We start from the raw sequence: 18,646 nt of genomic DNA, 5'->3' as shown, positions 1-18,646 counted from the left end.
AAACAATATTTCTGCTTAGATCTTTTAAGCGATTTTATACATCACCTTTCTGTAAAAGAAAATCCATGCAGAAAACAGAATTTTCAATCCTTTAATGTTATTATAAGCAGCATCATTCTCCCATTTGTCTCCAAGTTGCTGCTCCCCCCCACTTGCCATTAACTGCTGCCACAATGGTGGGAAGAGCAACAACAGACTCCCCTCTGAGCTGATGATAGTGTCACTGCATCTTCAACTAGCAGGGGGTGGTACCACAGCAATTTGGTTAGCATCCATTCTCTTGGACACAATACTTATCAATCATGTCTCTTGACATATTTGGGTCTCCAGGGGGCTGGATTTCTGATGGAATTTCTGGGGTAGAGGCAGACCTTGGTTTGCATGAAATTGAGAAACCACTCTACATAACCCCATTATGGGTTTATATATAGAATTCTGACCTTATTTCAAGAGGATAAGAAATCATTTTCTTGACCATGTTCTTTTTTGTTCTTGTACTACTCCTCTATGAGTTACAAAAGTACCCAGAATAAATTTCCAACAGTAAATTTTCAACACATGCATGCATTCTCTCATAAACAATCATTTATTACTTGCACACTTCATTTCTGACATTTTTGTGAAAGTTCAGGAAGTTCAGGAAGAACTAATGGCAAACATTTTGTTCCCATTTTCTACCTAAAGAAACACCCATCCAGAGCTTATTTCCTCCTTCTAACCCCTGCACACATCACTAGAATTAAGATGTTAATCTTTCCTGTGTTGGACAGCAAGTTCAATAAAACTCACACCTGTGTCTGTGGGTAGATACAATCAGTTGTTCAAATGTTGGCTTGAAAAGCAAGTAAGTTGGTGTTCTTACTCCAGTCCTCTCATATCAGCTACTTTGGGATCCTAATCTCCAAAGGGCGGTGAAGATTATTGTGCATGTTACTGGGAGGGAAGGAATAGGTGCGGTTAAATAAATCAAGGGACTAAACCTTCAGGTATTTCAATGACAACCATAAGCTAAAATGCACACTTTCTGATCTCACCTGTTCATACGCCGGTCATACCCCTTCTACAACTACAGAGGTTCTTGGAAAAGAGTGCCACAAAATTCAGTAAGGGAACAGAATTTGAGCAAAGGTGCAGCAGATAATGAGGCTCTGCCTTATTATTTATTTAATTGTAGCCTGTCAGTTCAACTGAATCTTTCCTGGTTCCAGTTATTACCAGAACTCGGGCAATTTTATTCAGAGAATGTATTTGCTGATAGAAGTATCAATAACAATACCACTAAAAATTGGCAGCTTTGCAATGGAAACCACTAAGCTTTGCAAAAAAAAAAAGAATGTTAGAAATCAACACATTAATAAGGAAGCAATGCAAGCAGAGCTACTCACAAGTAAACTCCATGTTATACAATGGGGCTTACTCCCAAGACAGTGTCCTTAGGATTGCAGCCATAGTTTAGCACATAATTGTAAAAAGTGCCTGAGGCTATACAAACTTCTGCTGTATGCTTTGTTTGTAAGGTTTATACTTTCTCTTGGTGTTGCATTTTTCTTTTGCATAGCTGAATGCTAACACTCCATATTTTAAAATCTTGAAATATTATATTGAGCATCCGTATAATTTTTTCTTTTTTAATGATTTTTATTTATTTTACAAATCTAAATAGCACATATATAGAAAGATAAAGAAAAGATCCCCACTCCCCCTATAATAATCTAGTCCCCCTTCCCCTATAATACTAATTGAAAAGAAAAGGGGGAAAAACACATAAACACCTACACATATATATGGTGACTTCCAGCTACCTCACTAAGGATCCAAGTATAAATCAAACTCCATGCTTATAATTAATATCTTTTTTTTTACTTTTAGTCCTTCTTAATCCAATATGCTGTTTTCATTTAAATCTCGAATCCTGCTGTTGTTTCTCTGTTTGTATATGTTTTCAATAAGTAGTCTGCAGAGGATTTCCAGTCTTTCAGAAAATTGTTTGTATTCTTGTCTCTTACAACCACCTTGCCATCTGCATGCTCTGTAACTTTCAAGATCCAGTCATGTTTTGTTGGAATTTTGTTGTCCCTCCATTTGTGTGCATATAAAATCCTTGCTGCAGTTGTCATATACATTAAAAGTGTTCTATATGGATCCTTTCCCTCATCAACCCCAACAGAAATGCCTCAGGGTTTTTTTAATTGTTATTTTCAAAAAATTTTGCATTTCTTTTAAAATCATACCCCATCACAATTTTGCCTGTTTACGTGTCTACCATATATGAAAAAATAACCATTCTGTTGTTGACATTTCAAGCATTTGCTTGATATTCCCTTATAGATACATTCTTTTGCATAGTTGAATGCTAACACCCCACATTTTAAAATCTTGAAATATTATATTGAGCATCCGCATAATGTTTTTATTTCGATAAAATGTGTTGTCCCAAAACTGTACTGCACAAATACATTATTGTAAATACATTAATTGTTAAGTGTGCTATGTGGAAAGAAGAGGGATAATAACAAATTGAATAGGTGGAACCAAAACTCTGAAACTTGCTCCCCAAAAAGACTTATCGGCCCCGTTCTGTTGCTGCCTTGAGCATAGAGTAAAGATTGTTTTTTGTTCCATCTGGCATTTTCTCAGTAATTTCTCCTTCCTGCTCTATGTTTTAATTGTTGTTTTTGTGCATGTGTACTTTAGCTTTTTTAAAAAGTGTTTTTGAAATATGTTTTTATTTGGTTTTAGTGTTTTTTAAAACATGTTTTTATTATGAATCTGTTAACCACCTTGGTGTCCCTGATCAGGCCAGAAAGGCATGGTATAAATCTTAGAACTAATACAAATAAATTGTATTCCCAAGAGTAAAGGTGAAGACACATTACCTTTCAACTGAAAGCAAACCTAAAACAGCTTAGGATAATGCTGTTCTTAGTTCTGATCCTATTTATTATATACCACTTATAACAAGCTCCAAGTACAGTTATTTTAGCCTGTGCTACTCCATAAAGAATTATCCTTCTTTGGTGAACTGATTATTTTAAAGTTAATACTTATTTCATGTTCAAATCAAATAAAAAAACCTTTAATGGCATTTTACAAATAATACAAAGGGAATATTTTTTAAAAATCATGTGTGGGTTAAAAGTTTGTTTAGCTTGAATTTCATGTTAACATTAGTAAGAGACAGTCAGTAGCGAAATATTTTAAAATGACAGGTTATTTTACAGATTTACCATTTTCTAATAAATGTTCTTTTTTAAGGCTCCTCCACGGTGACATTATGTCGCAGCCGAGGTGTGTTGGGATTATGTTCAATTAGCCAATCAGCCAGCCAAGTCTAAAGAACAATAATAAAAACATAAATAAATTACACCTAATTTCATTTGCACATGAACATAACTTTTTACTCGCATAAATCATTCAAAGTCTTCATTCCTACATATGAAAAACTCTGAGAAAGTACCCATTTACCAAATTCTTTGATAATTCCAGTGTCCTGAAGTGACTGTAATGGGAAACTGTTATCAAAACACCCAATAATGCAATCCTTCCAAACACATTGATTCAAATTAACTTTGAATATAACATTCTGTTTAGGACTGCACTGAAAGGCCCCTTCCGCACATGCAGAATAATGCACTTTCAATTCACTTTCAGTGCACTTTGCAGCTGTGAGGAATAGCAAAATTCACTTGCAAACAATTGTGAAAGTGGATTGAAAGTGCATTATTCTGCATGTGCGGAAGGGCCGGGAAGTGTACTTTATCAGTCACACTTTTGTTTTTCAAAATATGTCTGAGAAGATGAAAGGGAAGGAGGCAATCAGTCTAGACTGCTAGTGATACACAAACATTAATTGATTATGGGTATTTTGGCTTGACTGAGGTAAACTTAATATGCAAATACAGGAGTACTGCTCTTATCATCTGTCATTTTCATTCAAATTTCTGTCCCTTGTATAATAACTGCTATTCTTCACAGGCAACCAGACTAGATTCGTATCCAAAAACCAGTGGCATAGCGCCCATGAGGCGGGGGCGCACGCGATACCCTGGGCAGAGCAGCTGCGGAGGTGTGGCTGGGTCATCAAGGGCATGTGGCAGGGACATAGCTTCTGGGGCAGGGGTGGGCAATGCTGCTGCAGAGGCGCAGGGCACGCACTCTGGGCGCTGTTTCCCCTTGCTCTGCCTCTGCCAAGAACCAGCATCAGGGTTATCAGGTGTGCCCTCACATTAACTCTAGAACCCATCCCCTGAATACTATCAGTCACTGTAATACCTACAAAAGGATCTGCTGGTTTCCTTTTACACAGGGCTGTAAGTCCTTTTAGCAGTGTAGGAGTGACATAGCGGGTCAGATAATCTCTCGCAGCTTGTCCAGCTGGGATTGGTTCAATAACCACTACAAAAGAATAAAACATATTTTTAATTTCAAAGATCTCAAACAAATAAATTGCCCTCTAATGCTTTATTCTTTTTTTATCTGTATACTGAAAGGCAGTTAATTTAGATCTTTGTTTTGGAGATACAGAACATGGTACAGAAATATGCAGAGTTGCTCCTGATTTCTTTTAGGTACATTAATCTATGTGGAATTCATTATCTCTAGAGTTAACACATAGTAAAAAAAATTCATCAGACACAAACCATTTCTAAATTATTCTGGTACATTTGAAACCAGATCTAATTAATAAGCAAGCTAATCAGTAACTAAAGGTTTACCTGTAGTTGGTCTATAGCAGGGTTTGGTGCCTAAATAAAGAATCTTAATTTATCATATGGCCAAATATTTACAGATTTGAATATGACAGAAACAACTGTTTTAAACAACGAATTGTACTTCCTGTGTTTTTATTTGATGCAAACATCCTTACAAGAAAAACATTCTCCTTCTCTGTACCACAACAGGGAAAGAATGCTTCCTTCTAGATATCACTTGCTATATACAAGTTTGATAAGTACGTATACTCAAATTATTATTGCAGCTCTAGTCTGTAATGTAATAAATGTGCCGTTGTTACTCTTTTTTGTGCAAGAACCAGGGATCTTTCCTCAGAAATATCCCCTTCTTCCTGGAGCATGATTAAGAGTAGTTCTCAGATCTAATGTCATCCATTCTTACCATACACAGAATGTTACTCTTAAATGTGAGGGAAAATATGTTATTTGAATATTTCCTCCATTTTACAATTCCTGCTTTCAGGTGGGATCTGAAACATCCAAATTAATATATGCATTATACTCTGATTCAAATGTTATATTTTGTATATGGCAGGAGGCACATGCTTACACCCATGACTTAATCCTCTGAAGAATTGTTTAGTAGCAACTTAAATTTAAACAAAACTACATGCTTCCATGTTGATATTTCACTTCTATGTCATCCTCCATTTGCAAGTGAATGTGACTGATCTTCGCAATTTAGGGCACTAAAAATGTGCAACAGTGACACAAATGATTTTGTTTGTGTTGTAAACCATTTCATCAGACCAACAGGCTAGCCTAAGTAGCACGTTTATCTAAAGAGAATAAATAAATAGTATATTTTATTCATCCATAAAATCTTGTGCCACAATAAACCTGCTAGAGACTAATGTAACAGCAATCTTTAATTAATTACACCAGCTTGTGTTTGCCCCACTTCTTGAGGTACTGAATCAGAATCTCCAGGTGTCATCTAAAATTGTAAATATTGAGTATTGCTGGTGTAGAAAGGGGGAAAATATGCCATCCAAAATCCATTTGGTTCTTTAAGTAGATTTTGATCCACAATACTCCAAAGCAGGGAGTTGTAAACAAACAACCCTTAGCTGACTACATCTGAAAGGAGAAACAGCATAGCTCAGTGTAATGCAAATTCCAGATAGAAATTTCACACCTTCGGGAAACATGAACCGGATTTCCCTTTCAGCTGAGGCAAAACTGGAGCTGCCATGAAGTCCATTCCTCAGGTCATCCGTCCCATAGATTGCTCTTAAACTAGTACAATAGAGATACATATTATTATCATATTTAGTCACAACTGCAGCAATTAATCTAAATTAACTTGTTTTGATATTTGACAACATAAAGCAAAACTGCCCTATCCCAAACCTTTCTAAAAGAAAAATCCTTTCCATTCTCCATGAACAACCAGCCTCTAAACAAGTTCTATATGGCAAAAATAGCCCAGATGGAGGGGAAAAGCTTTATAAGCCTGATGGAGCACATTGCTTAGCCCTTGATTTGCTACTGAACTTAAATCTTAGTAGCTGAAAATCTGAAAAAGAAAGTTTGTACATTATTCCTAATGGCACTGTCTGGGCCTTATCCCCAAAATTTCAATATGAAGGCTGCAACCTTGAAATCATTGCTGCCATTAACTTCAGTGACACTGTTTTATAGTAGTTTTGGTGGGGGGTTTTTAAACATACTGTGAACCAATTGCGTTACCTGTCAGGATAATTTTCTTTCACTACTGCAATATTTGGTGGTCCAAGCAGCTCCTTCCAGTATGAGATAGCACGATGACGAGCAAGAATCATCGCAATTAGAGGCCCAGAACTCATATAGGCTGTTAAATTAGGAAAGAACATTTTCCCATACTGTTCTACATAGAAATTGCTACACTGCTCTGGACTTAGTTGGAGCTTTCGTTTCTACAAAAAAATATGGAAAAAACCTTTAGTCCATTGTTCTAAGGATAACAAATACTAAAATTTGCAGAAATATATGGCAATTTCGAACCTTGCAGCAAATTCTTTAAAATGCTTGTACAACAAAAAAAGACCTGTTTTTGCAGGGGGGTGGGTATACATAAAATATTATTGTTATTATTATGGCCTTCTGCTAGATGCAGTGAGCAGTATCTTACCATCCATGTGCAGAAGGAAAATTTAGTTTTCCCACATTTCTTTCCTTTTTGTTAGTTCTTTTCAGATCCCAAAATAACCATTGCTGGGTTTGTAGAACTGATGCAAAATAACCATTGCTGGGTTTGTAAAACTGATGCAGAGATACATCTGTGGGGCTTGGTGGGCTGGAGTAAGAAGGGACAAGGAGCTGCACAGTGGAAAAGGAAGGAGGAATGATTCAACTCCTTGTCTTTCTTGCTCCAGTTCCCCTCCCCTGGCCTGCAGGCAGTGGTGGGATTCAAATAATTTAACAACTGATTGTTTACAAGCACCATTTTAACAACCAGTTCTGTCAAAGTGGTGTGAACCTGCTGAATCCCACCACTGCCTGCAGGGCTGTTTTGTACGGCCTCGCAATCCTTAAATGCAGTTTAACAAGGCATTCCATGCATGGAGTGGTAGGATATTACCAAGTAATAGCTACTGCCCTTAAAAACACACACATAACAATTAGCAAAATGACACTAGGGAATTTATGTTTTGAAGCTACAGTTATTATGGATAGGAAAAGCCAGGGCCTTTTGAACAATGTAAAAACTACAACAATTTAGTTCATGCTTAATGGAGTTCATCTCCATTAGATGTATTATCATCTTCATATAAAATTTTCTTCTTCCTGGAAAGGGAAGTTGTGTAAGCATGGCTCCAGGCCAACCTGGATATCACTTAGGGTTCTGGACCTTTGCCTGTGTTTTAGCATACACAACAGCCCAGGAAACCCACCACAACTAGTTGAACTGAGTTCTTCAGCAATGGTCTCCCCCTACAGTTAGTAGGGAAAATTACAGTCGATACAGTTAGACAACTCTGTGTCTTTGATAGTATCGATCAAAGAACACTAGTAACATCAAAATTAAGACTTTTGCCTTAAAAGACAAGACATCTATTGCTCTATGTTCCTGATCAATCCTTTTAAGAAGTTCCTAAAGAGTAATGACGAGCAACTGACTCTCCCACCATACACACACTCTTATATGGTTCTATCCTCATCCTGTTAAACACGTACAGCCTAAACTGCACATCCTGCTCCATACAGAAAGCTGTCTGTATGAAGCGGCCTCCTATACAGCTATGACAATACTAATTGCATTGTGCCAGTTCCTATTTTCAGGGATCTGTTAGAACTTGGAGACCATTGGTGCAACTGTTTGGAGAATTACTTTATACAGCCTCAGTGTGCTTGCATTTTTAAGGAGAAGCCACACCACATATGTGAATCAGACATATATGAGAATAAACTTATCTAGAGATATGGAGCTTAATGCTATCAATAAACAGATGACATCCAACTCTATTCCTTGTCTTTATTTCATGTCACAAGGAAGACCGTAATAAGAGATTGCAGTTCTGCCATAAGTTTTCTTTATCACAATCTTTGGTGACTACTTTCTTAAAAAATAGGCATCTTTATACTGCCATTTGATTCCAGCGCTAATACTTTAACCATTGAAAAACATTTGCTGAAACGGGTCATTTCTGAGAATAAAATGATACACTTGCTTGCACTGAGACATAGTTTTAAAAGAGGCCAGAGCTGTATAATAGTGGCATCTAGTGGTCAGCTACAAGTTTTTTCATTATTGATGCCGTGGGTTTACTTCTCTAGAAATGAAATGGCATGTTTATGGACACAGATCTCTATTTTAGCAATAATATCAAACAACAGTAATTCGCCAGCATAGGATATTTTTATGATGTAATGCTATGTAATGAGTCCTAACAGACAGTCATCTTTTAGTGTTTATTTTTTTAATACTGCTCAGGAAAAATATTATTTTTACCTAATCAAAAAATGTTGTATGGTACTTTTTGGAGAAGTTTTTAAAACATAACTGGCAGAGCATATTTACAGATTTAGCATGTACTGTCTGTTTGCAATTCCATGCCTTGAACAGTAAAACAAATCAATAAAAGAGTGTGACCATTCAGATTGTAAAGGTGCATTAGAGGTTCAAAACTATCCGAAATGTTTTGTGTATCTTTCTTACTCAAATTCAAGGGCCTGTATTTGAGTGAGAAAGTTACATAAAACATTCTAGAACTATTCAACTTGAAAAAACTGATTGAAAGACAGTGGTTATAAAGACTGTTTCGACAGGAAAGCAAGTTTGATTGATTGATTGATTGATTGATTGATTGATTGATTAATTAATTAATTGTTTCAATTTCTATACCGCCCGATCCCCGAAGGGCTCCGGGCAGTGAACAACATAATATAAACATAAAACAGGAGCAAATCCAATACAACACAATACATAGGCTCCATCAATAAAACATCTTAAAATACATAAAAACAGCGGCTAATAATTAACATTTAAACAAAAGGCGTCCAAGCCTCAATTTCAACTCACCCCAAGAGGGGGCGGCAGGCCCCTCAATATGAGGGCTCTGATGTACCAGTGCCAAGGCAAGGAGCAGTAGGGGGCACCATATCTGCGGCTGGGCACTCCAAAGGCCCGGTGGAACAACACGGTCTTACAGGCCCTGCGGAACTCACCAAGGTCCCGCAGGGCCCAGACCGTTGGAGGAAGGGTGTTCCACCAGGTCGGGGCCAGTGCTGTAAAAGTCCTGGCCCGTGTGGAGGCCAGCCGCATCATTGAGGGGCCGGGGACCACCAGCAAATTGGCCTCTGCTGAACGCAGGGGCCGAGTAGGGACATATGGGGTAATGCGGTCCCGAAGGTACGAGGGTCCCAGGCCGCGTAATGCCTTAAAGGTCAAAATCCACACCTTGAAGATGATTCGGAATTCGACCGGGAGCCAATGCAGCTGGCGCAACACAGGCTGAATGTGCTCTCTAAAGGCGCCTCCTGTGAGCAAGCGCGCCGCTGCATTTTGGACCAGTTTTAATTTCCGAATCAAACGCAAGGGAAGGCCCGCGTAGAGCGAGTTACAATAGTCTAGCCTGGAGGTGACCGTTGCATGGATCACAGTGGCCAGGTCTGTTTGGGAGAGGAAGGGGGCCAACCGCCGGGCCTGACAAAGGTGGAAAAACGCAGTCCAGGTTGTAAGGGCCACCTGGGTCTCCATTGAAAGAGACGAATCCAGGTGGACCCCCAGGCTGCGAACGGAGGAGGCCGGCGCCAATAAGGCCCCCTCCCACACCGGCAGCTGGAAATCCCGAGCCTCTCCCTCATGGCCTAGCCACAGGATCTCCGTGACACCACTGTTATTCTGAGGCAAAACCTCTTGAATATTATGATTTATTAGCTGCAAATATACTTCAACCTACAGCTGATATTTTCACATTACCTGTACAATAGTGAATCCTGATCTGAGAATGATATCTTCTATTTCATCTTCTTTGTGGATGATATCTGGCTTAATGATTGCGAGGGTTCTTTCAACATAAATCTGAGGAAGGGGCATTAATGTCTGCATTGTTCCTTCAAAGATTTGAATCAAAGTTCCCTTTGTTTCCTGAAATAAGGTTTTATGCTCATTATATTTACATAGCAGATAGGAAAAGGATGCTGATTTTTTTTAATTATTCCAAGATTACATCATGTTGGCTAATCAGTATAAACACATACTCAAAGCCATACAAATTTAATCAGAAGTAAATCTCACTGAATTTGATGACAGCACAATGCTAAATTGAAGTATTCCAGTCTAACATTGTTAATTTCAGTTTATTATAGTATTTATTTATGAATTTAATGTATTAGACTTAATAGGCCACCCCTCCACTTTCCTGTCCAATATGGAAAACAACTTTATCCTCTCCTCTTTATTTTACCTCTGTAACAACAATTTTGTGATGCAAGTTAGGCCAAGAGAAAGACTGGACTAAGATCATCCAAAGAGGTTCCATGGCAGAATGAGAATTCAAACTTGGGCCATGGCAGAACGGGGATTCAAACCTCAGACCAAATTTGATGCTAACCAATACACCCTGCGTTTAGACTGGAGTAAATCTAGACAGCAGGTAATCATTACACTCAGTGAAGTGTATCTCATATTGCAGCCTTGAGTCACACTTTTTTGCTTTTGATAGCCACACAGCAGGCAGAAACCAATCAGTAAGCCAGCCTTGCCACATCCCAGAGCTTATAAAAAGTGCTTTCTTTCTTGACACACAGAACCTCTGTCCACAGCTGGCTGTTATGCAACACAATGCCATGTGCATTCACTAGAAAGTTATGTGGTACTGACTGGGGCATTTTGCCTTGCTTAAAGTGTACAGGACTTCTTGCCTTCAGGAGTGGATTTACAATTAACTTTACTGCGAAAAACTATAGCGGGCTGCCTGTTGAAGAGCCCACTTCCCTTGATGAGGCTGGGAAAGAGGCTCCCTGCTTCAGCCCGTACCGGTACTAGCTAGGTGGAGCGGGATTGATGGAGAGATACATGGTAGCATCCAGTTTAGCCCTCTGCAGGCCCAGATCTTTAGAGTTGCCAACTGCAGCCTGGAGAATTCCTGGGGAGGGTGGAGAAAAGAGAGAGCTCAGTGGAGGCAAAGGCTCTTTTAAAGGTCGTGACCACTCCACGCCTGCAACTATAAGATCTGCCCCCCTTTTTTTCTCTAGCCAGCTCTGCTCCCCGCGAGTGTGGGATTAGGTAACATTCAGGAACAGTAAACTATCCCTCTTCTGCTCAGCTTGCCTCAGATCCGTAGCTGAGCGACAGCTGGACCTCACCCAGTTAAAAAGTTTCCTGCTGCGCCACAGATTTCCCAAAAAGTGGGCTCCACTAACCTGCTAATTAGGTCTTCTGGAGCCAAGGCGGTTGCTAGGCGACCAGAAAACGGCAACCAAGGCCGGCCATCTACGGTAGCCGGTAAGGTCAGTTCAAAGTTCGCCTTAAGAAAATTTCTTTATGCTTCTCAGCTGCCATTTGCGAATGTATTTGGGTATTTAAGTGCTTGTATTTCCAACTATTTTCTTTTTGTGACCTCAGTTTTATTTCTCTCATCTCGGGCTGCTGACCCTGAAAAAAGCTTGTAAAGGAAGCATTTGCGGAGGTGGGAGCCCCTGCTTTTTAAAGAAAAACAACTCTGGGAGATGAGCTGCAGCTACACTTTTAGTCTGCATTCTGCACTGCATTGCAAACAGTATTATATTATATCATCAGGACCCAAGAACAGAATGTTCTTCTTAATTTATGGAGATTCTGTAATGTTCATAATTTTATAATACATTGTGATTATAGACATTTAGAAGTAAATGTATAGAAATGGGCGGGGTCGGGGGGTAGCCTGCAATTCTGTGCTGCCAAATTGATTCTGGTTTACATTTTGGGAGAGAGAGGCAAGTTAAAAATTTGATCTTAGTAGATAGTACTAATTCCCCTGTTTGAGTCCTTGGTCAAAATAAATATTTAAGTGTGATTTACAACTTCACAGGTGCTCCCTAATGGAAAAACTGTTTTTCAAGGAAGGTAGAATAACTAATCTGGATGGCTCAGGCTAGCCCACATCAGATCTCAGAAGTAAGACAACCAAGGAAGTCCAGGGTTGCTATGCAGAGGGAGGCAATGGAAAACTGTTGTGTGGACAAGTACTTAATTAGCAGAGTTAATGCAATAATGAGGCAGAGACCAGTTGCTTTAGTGAAATAAAGTTTACTTACTACAGGAAAGGGAAACTTGGAAGAAAAACAATAAACATCTTTCTTACTAGCTAGCACCAACAGCCAGCTTGCTGCTTAGACTATTACATGGCTACTAAGCTATGGATAGACTGAACTGACCACGTGCAGAGTGCAACACAAAGAAGATATATCTAAAGCCTACGTGCAGACCTGCATGCAGCCCACCCAACCAATAGGTATCAATTACCTGGTCACTGACTTCTGACCTCACTAACTAATTAGCATTCAACAATTAACTCCTTCATTACTGGATTGTGTGACTGGCACTTGCCAAATCCCATCACAAACCATCTCTGATAACTTCTTGCCTTGAAAACTCTACAGGTTGCCATAAGTTAAATGTGACTTGATGGAGCTTTCCATCATCATCATAACAGTTGATGAAAATCTGCCACGCCAAATGCCCTTTTGTCTGGCATGATAGTGGTAAGTATTCCAGTAAGAAGTAGGGGGTAAATGTCTTGCTCCTACTGTTCTAGCCAGGCCACAAGTGGTGAGTTTTGTATGGGTAAAAATAAATACTTATTGGTCTCCATTAAAAATACATATGGCAGCAGTAATTACTTCATTTTGTAAGCATGGTGATTATTCATTTATGTTCAAACCACTTAGTGGAAAAAATAGTGACTTGTTACATGTGAGCTCCATGGTTAAGATATATATACGTATATGTATGTATGTACACTAGCAGGGCATATATACATACACTTCATCACAGGCTCTCTATGAATTTTGGGGTGACATTCAACATACTTCTTTACAGCCTGTTTGTGTGTTTGGGGTGACATGCAGCATATTTCCTCACAACCTGTCTGTGGACTGATGGGTTTGTTTTTGCATATTTTGCAGCAGCTTCCTGTAGTTGTCTTTTTCTAATGCAATGTGTTATTGCTCTCTTTCACCTGGTGGGCTCCAAAAGATGTCACGTGGAAGCAGCCGTTGTATTTTTGGAATGCAGAAAGGAAGTGTTCTGCCATTGGATGCTGATGAGTGAGAAGGCTGTGAAGAGGTTCAGGGTAGGGTTGAAGGGCAGGGAGCTGGACTGTACTGCCACTGCAGCACATTCCTGGGGACTCATCCCGCCACTTCAGAGCACGACACCAAGCACAGGGTGATCGGAGGCCGAGAGCAGTAAACTTGTCTGCACAGTAATCAATCTGATGTCCATATGCAAAACCTGACAAATGTTTAGTAGTCCAAGTGTGGTTTGTAATCTGTTTTGATTGTATTTGGCTGTAGTGGTGTTGTTAACGTGAGGGTGGGTGGAGGAGTACTTTTTCATAGCCTATCTGTTAACTTCGGGGTGACATTCAGCATGCTTTTTGCAGCCTGTTTGTTGAAGCTGGTGGTGTTTAACTGTCATCCTTGGAATGTTCGTGCAGCATGTTTGTGGACTGAGGGGCTGGTTTGCCCTTAGAATGTTTGCGCAGATGGCCGGAGATGATCAGTTAAAACAGTAAATGTGTAATAACTCGAGTAATATTGAATATTTTAAAAAATCCTTTCTTAGTGAGCACCTAAACCACATAATGAACCGGTGTGCCAAATTTCAACATTTTAGGTTTGGTGGTTTTTTAGTTCTGTGCATAAGTCAGTGAGTGGTATTTCGCGTTTTTATATATATATAAAAAGCTAACCATGCGTTTGTGGGTTACAGGTCAGCTCCCAAACTGCTGGACCGATTGCTTTGAAATTTTCACACAACATCACATTCGTGTGCGGCCAGGTTTTCATACTGTTTCCACACCTCCTGTTGTGTACATGTCACAATTGTACCAGTTATTGTGTACATGCCACAACTGTGACAGTTGGAACCACAGTTCTGTTCCCCAACAGCGCCATCTGCTGGCCGTCAAAGCAACACCCTCTGATACAAGGGAAACAACCATGCCATCAGGAGTTAAAGGGACAGGGTCCGCCAACTGGACATGGCCCACCCATCCTAGTGGAGGAACGGGAAGGTGAGGGAGGGCCCGGGGGTTTGCTGGACCAAACGCTATGAAATTTGAACACAACTTAGCTCATGCCTCCCAGCGTGTTTTAAGCTACTTACCTAGCTCATGTACCACACCGGCCCAGGTAAACCATGATAACAAGCTACATTCCACCCAGTTCTCCACCCCCCACATAGGAACCAAAAGTCACGTAGAAACGGATAACCTTTCATACACACATCTCTTAGGGGTGCGTTTCAGCCGAACTGTGAGAGATATTGTGTACCTGCCACACATGTGACAGTTGGAACCATGGTATGGTTGCGCAACAGCGCCATCTGATGGACATCAACAGCAACACACTTCACCTTCAAGGGAAGAGAGTGAAAGGGATGGGGTCTGCCATCTGGACATGGGCCACTCACCCTAGCAGAGGAAGGGAAATGTTGAGGGAGGGGGTGGGGTGCCATGCAAGGGAATGGGAGAGAGGGAGGGGATCGAGGGGCCCCTTGTCCCTCCCCTCCCTTGCAAGCATTGTGCAGTGAACATTTCTGTGTGGCCAGCTCAGGACAGAAAAATTGGAAACTTTGTTGTGGGCAGTTATGGAATTTTTTGAAATAATATTGGGTGCCATCACAAAATGGCTGCCACCAGGGTGGGGCTTATTAAATCAGCATTTTGTTTAATTCTATGTCTTTTATTAATATTGGATGTTTTAAAGTTTATTCTAATCTACCTTTTTACTAGAAACTTGGACAGCAGTTTCAAAATAAACATTTATTTAGACTGTACCTTCATATCTATTGGGAGTAAGTTCCATTGAATTCAATGGGATTGACTCCTGACTAAACATACATACAATCTGGTTGTTAGTTTAACTGCTATAGAAGTTACAAAATGGCTGAAAGTCATACAATCTGTAACCCTTTACTAAAGTGAGTATTCCTGTGGTCTAGCATTAATTAAAGAGAGTCCATTGCTCCAGTGGTAGATTTACACTGCCACTGCCACTGTTGCTGTGCAATTTAAAGGTGGAACTACTATCTGCCCGCCACTTCCCTGCCACCTTTTTTGTTTGTTTTTTGTCTTCCAGCATTATGTTGCTGGTATGGTTCCTTGCTCTATTGATAGATCCCTAGGCTTATACAAAAAAATTTAAAGCCCTTCTGATCGATGTAAAATGGGTGGGGAAAGGCAGGGAGGAGCGAGAAAACTTAAGAGAGTAACGCATGCCCATTTCCTCCGCTTTCCCTGCACAGGCGGGAAAAGTGGCACTTTCCCCACTTTTGGGAACCACAGGGATTCTTTCAGCTATGGCGCCATGAGTTCAGGAGCAGGAAAAGTGTGTGCTCAATTGAGAATCTTTTTTAAAGGTTTAAAATAAAGACTTTATTTTCAATAATTTAAAAAACAAAAAAGGTTACAGACATCCTTCGTAAGTATGAACAACCAAAATAAGAGAAAAGAAAAAGAAAAAGAAAGAATAAAGGTCCAAAAACAACTATAAACATAATATAGCTCTATCATCAATAAAAAAATGTTGCTATTATATTCTCTATATTACTAATTTTATAATCATGACTTCGTCATCATTGTGCTCTTATCTCTATACAACTAAGGTGAGAAATATTTCTATCCAATAATTTATTATCATCTACAAGTCTCTGTTTTCAAAGGCCAATGCCTTGAAATTTAGTTATTCTAGTGCTTTTTTTCTATTTCAGTGTTATTTCAATTGATATTCAAAATTGAGTATTTCTTATAGTCTATCTTTGTTAAATAATTGATCAGGATTTCCAGTTCATTTCATAAGAGTCTAGAGTTTCTTTCCTTAAATATGATGTTAATTTGTCCATAGTCCTGAGTTCTTGTACTTTTAAGATCCAGCCCTCCATTGTTGGGATCTCTTCTGTTCTCCAAAACCTGGCCAACACCATCCTTGCTGCTGTAATCAGGTAATACAATATCAACTTGTGTTTCTGTGGTATCTTATCATCTGTATCCCAAATACATAATAAATATATTTCAGGCAATTTTGTGAATTTATACTTTATAATATTTTCAATTATGTTATGAATTTTATTCCAATACTTTTGTATTCGATTGCAAGTCCACCAGTTATAATAAAAAGGTACCTTCCTTTTCACTGCATTTCCAACAGCATGGTGAACAAGACCTATTTTCGATATTGCCAATGGTGTAATGTACCACCTGTGGAAAAGTTTTATATTGTTTTATTTTACTGATATAGCTGTCATTAAATATTCCATATTTATATTTCTCCCAATGTTTTGTGCCCATTTTATCATATTGTTTTACCTGTTCCTTTTCTGTTTTAATTTTAATAAGAGTTTATATACCTTATTGATCATCTTTATATTTTCTGAAAATAGTATCTGATCCAAGGTAGTTGGCTTTTTCATGAAGCCTCTAAGTTTTTTTAATCTTTTTCAAAATAATGTTTAAGTTGTGTGTATGTGAACCAATAAATTTACTATTATACATTAATATCTCTTCATGTTCTTTAATGTGATAGGACTGGTTTTCTTTTCGATATATAATTTAACCAATTTTTACTATCATTTCTATCTATTATTTTTAGTGTTTCTATTCTGAAAACCCACCTAGATAGTTTTGGGTATAGGATATCTCTATATTTTCCCCAAATCTTGTATGGTCCTCTCCTAATTGAGTGACTATTCAGTGTTAATTTTTTAATAGGGATGTTAGGCCTCAGAAAGAAATGTCAATCACTGTCAAAGCCCTCTAATTCTAATCATTTGGGGTCTTCCAGCATAATTGAGTCCTTTTCCAAAGTAGTGCACATGTGTCATAGTATGTTTCTAGATCTGGGCATGCTAAACCTCCTCTTTTGGGCTCATCAGTCAAATATAGGTATTTCATTCTCGGTTTTTTGCATTCCAGATGAATTTGGCTATTTCCTTTCTCCATTCCCTGAGTGGTTTTTTTAATTGATTTCAATCGGAATGTTTCAAAATAAATACAGGGACCTTGGTAATATAGTCATTTTTACTAACACTATTTTCCCTAATAATGACAATTTTATATTTTCCCAAATATTTAGTTCTTGTTACATTTTCTGCCAGAGTAGCAGAGTTGTTGTCTTTAAACAGTTGATTGTTATTATTTCTTAAATTTATTTCTAGGTATTTCACCATTTTCTCTATTTTAAAATTAGATAGTATTTCTAATTCTGCTTTTCTTTTTGCAACACATTTCTTGTCAACATTTTTTGTTATTTATCTTGAATCCTGCTACTCTGCCAAATTCATTTATAATTTTCAACAGATGTTCGACTTTTTCTGTTGATTTGTCTAGGTGTACCAAAATGTCATACATATGCTTTTAGATTAAATTTATACTTCTTGCTAGTAACATTTCAACTGTCATTATAAATAGGAGTGAATAAAGAGAGCACCCCTGTCTCATCCCTCTTTGGATTTGAAACTCTTCTGTTAACTCTCCATTCAATTTGATTTTTGTGTTCTATATATCGTTTCTATTGCTCTGATGAATGGTCCAGTGATACCTATGGCTTGTAAGTTGTTTATCATAAAGTCCCAATTAGCTTGATCGAATGCTTTCTCTGAATCAAAGGCTATTAATGCCATGGGTAAATCTGTTCTTTTTTTAGCACCTCTATAATGTCTAATGTTACCCTAATGTTCTAATTTCCCTGTCTTCCGGGCAAAAAACCCGATTGATCTTCATGAATATATATGTTTGCTATTACCTTTAATCTATTCGATAAAATGTTAGTAAATATGTTATAGTCGAGATTTAATAAAGAAATTGGCCTAAATTCACTTATGTCTGGTGAATCATTTGTCGTTTTTGGGATAAGGGAAATTGTTGCCTCTTTCCATGTATTGAGTATCTTTCCTTCTTGCAACGTACTATTAAATAAATCCTCTAGGTATGGCAGCATATTTTGATTAAATGTTTTTAGAATAGCGCACCGAAACCATCTGGGCCTGGGCTTTTGTTTGTCTTTCGTTTTTTAATTACATCTGTTATTTCTTGAGTTCTAATTGGTCTATTAAGTTCATTGGTTTAATTTAATTCCATTTTTTAACTTTCTAAGTATCTATTTATTTCTATGTTTGGTACTTTTGTTTCTTTATATAAGTTCCCATAAAATTCTCTGAACATCTTAAACATTTTATCTTTGTCATAAGAACATAAGAACTAGCCTGCTGGATCAGACCAGAGTCC

The 18,646-nt window shown here is 38.4% G+C and overlaps 1 protein-coding gene across 2 annotated transcripts; it reads right to left on the bottom strand.

Annotated features, from left to right (window-relative positions):
- Positions 1–581: 581 nt before the first annotated feature.
- NME5 (NME/NM23 family member 5) lies at positions 582–11,689 on the bottom strand. 2 transcript variants are annotated; one of them, XM_048490770.1, is made up of 7 exons: positions 11,583–11,689; positions 10,138–10,305; positions 6,426–6,631; positions 5,872–5,972; positions 4,277–4,395; positions 3,228–3,331; positions 582–933 (listed from the first exon to the last, which is right to left on the bottom strand). In XM_048490770.1, exons 2-6 carry the CDS (start codon positions 10,264–10,266, stop codon positions 3,251–3,253), a joined length of 636 nt encoding a protein of 211 aa, XP_048346727.1. In that variant the 5' UTR covers positions 10,267–10,305; positions 11,583–11,689; the 3' UTR covers positions 582–933; positions 3,228–3,250. The 2 variants fall into 2 exon arrangements, with proteins under 2 accessions (XP_048346727.1, XP_048346725.1); XM_048490768.1 differs by lacking the exon at positions 582–933 and having other exon boundaries at positions 1,951–3,331.
- Positions 11,690–18,646: the final 6,957 nt, after the last annotated feature.

Source organism: Sphaerodactylus townsendi, linkage group LG03 (assembly GCF_021028975.2).
Source record: "Sphaerodactylus townsendi isolate TG3544 linkage group LG03, MPM_Stown_v2.3, whole genome shotgun sequence".
Lineage (NCBI taxonomy): Eukaryota > Metazoa > Chordata > Lepidosauria > Squamata > Sphaerodactylidae > Sphaerodactylus > Sphaerodactylus townsendi.
Note: the sequence above shows the minus strand (reverse complement) of the source record. Positions and strands in the feature narration are given on the sequence as shown.

What these genes read in the sequence shown, in the direction of transcription:
- NME5 (XM_048490770.1), bottom strand. Translation starts at nt 10,266, where the DNA reads ATGCAGACATTAATGCCCCTTCCTCAGATTTATGTTGAAAGAACCCTC. An exon ending in CAGGATTCACTATTGTACAG is followed by an intron (nt 6,632 to 10,137) that starts GTAATGTGAAAA and finishes ATTTTTTTGTAG; the next exon opens with AAACGAAAGCTCCAACTAAG. An exon ending in GGAAACCAGCAGATCCTTTT is followed by an intron (nt 3,332 to 4,276) that starts GTAGGTATTACA and finishes ATTGTTCTTTAG; the next exon opens with ACTTGGCTGGCTGATTGGCT.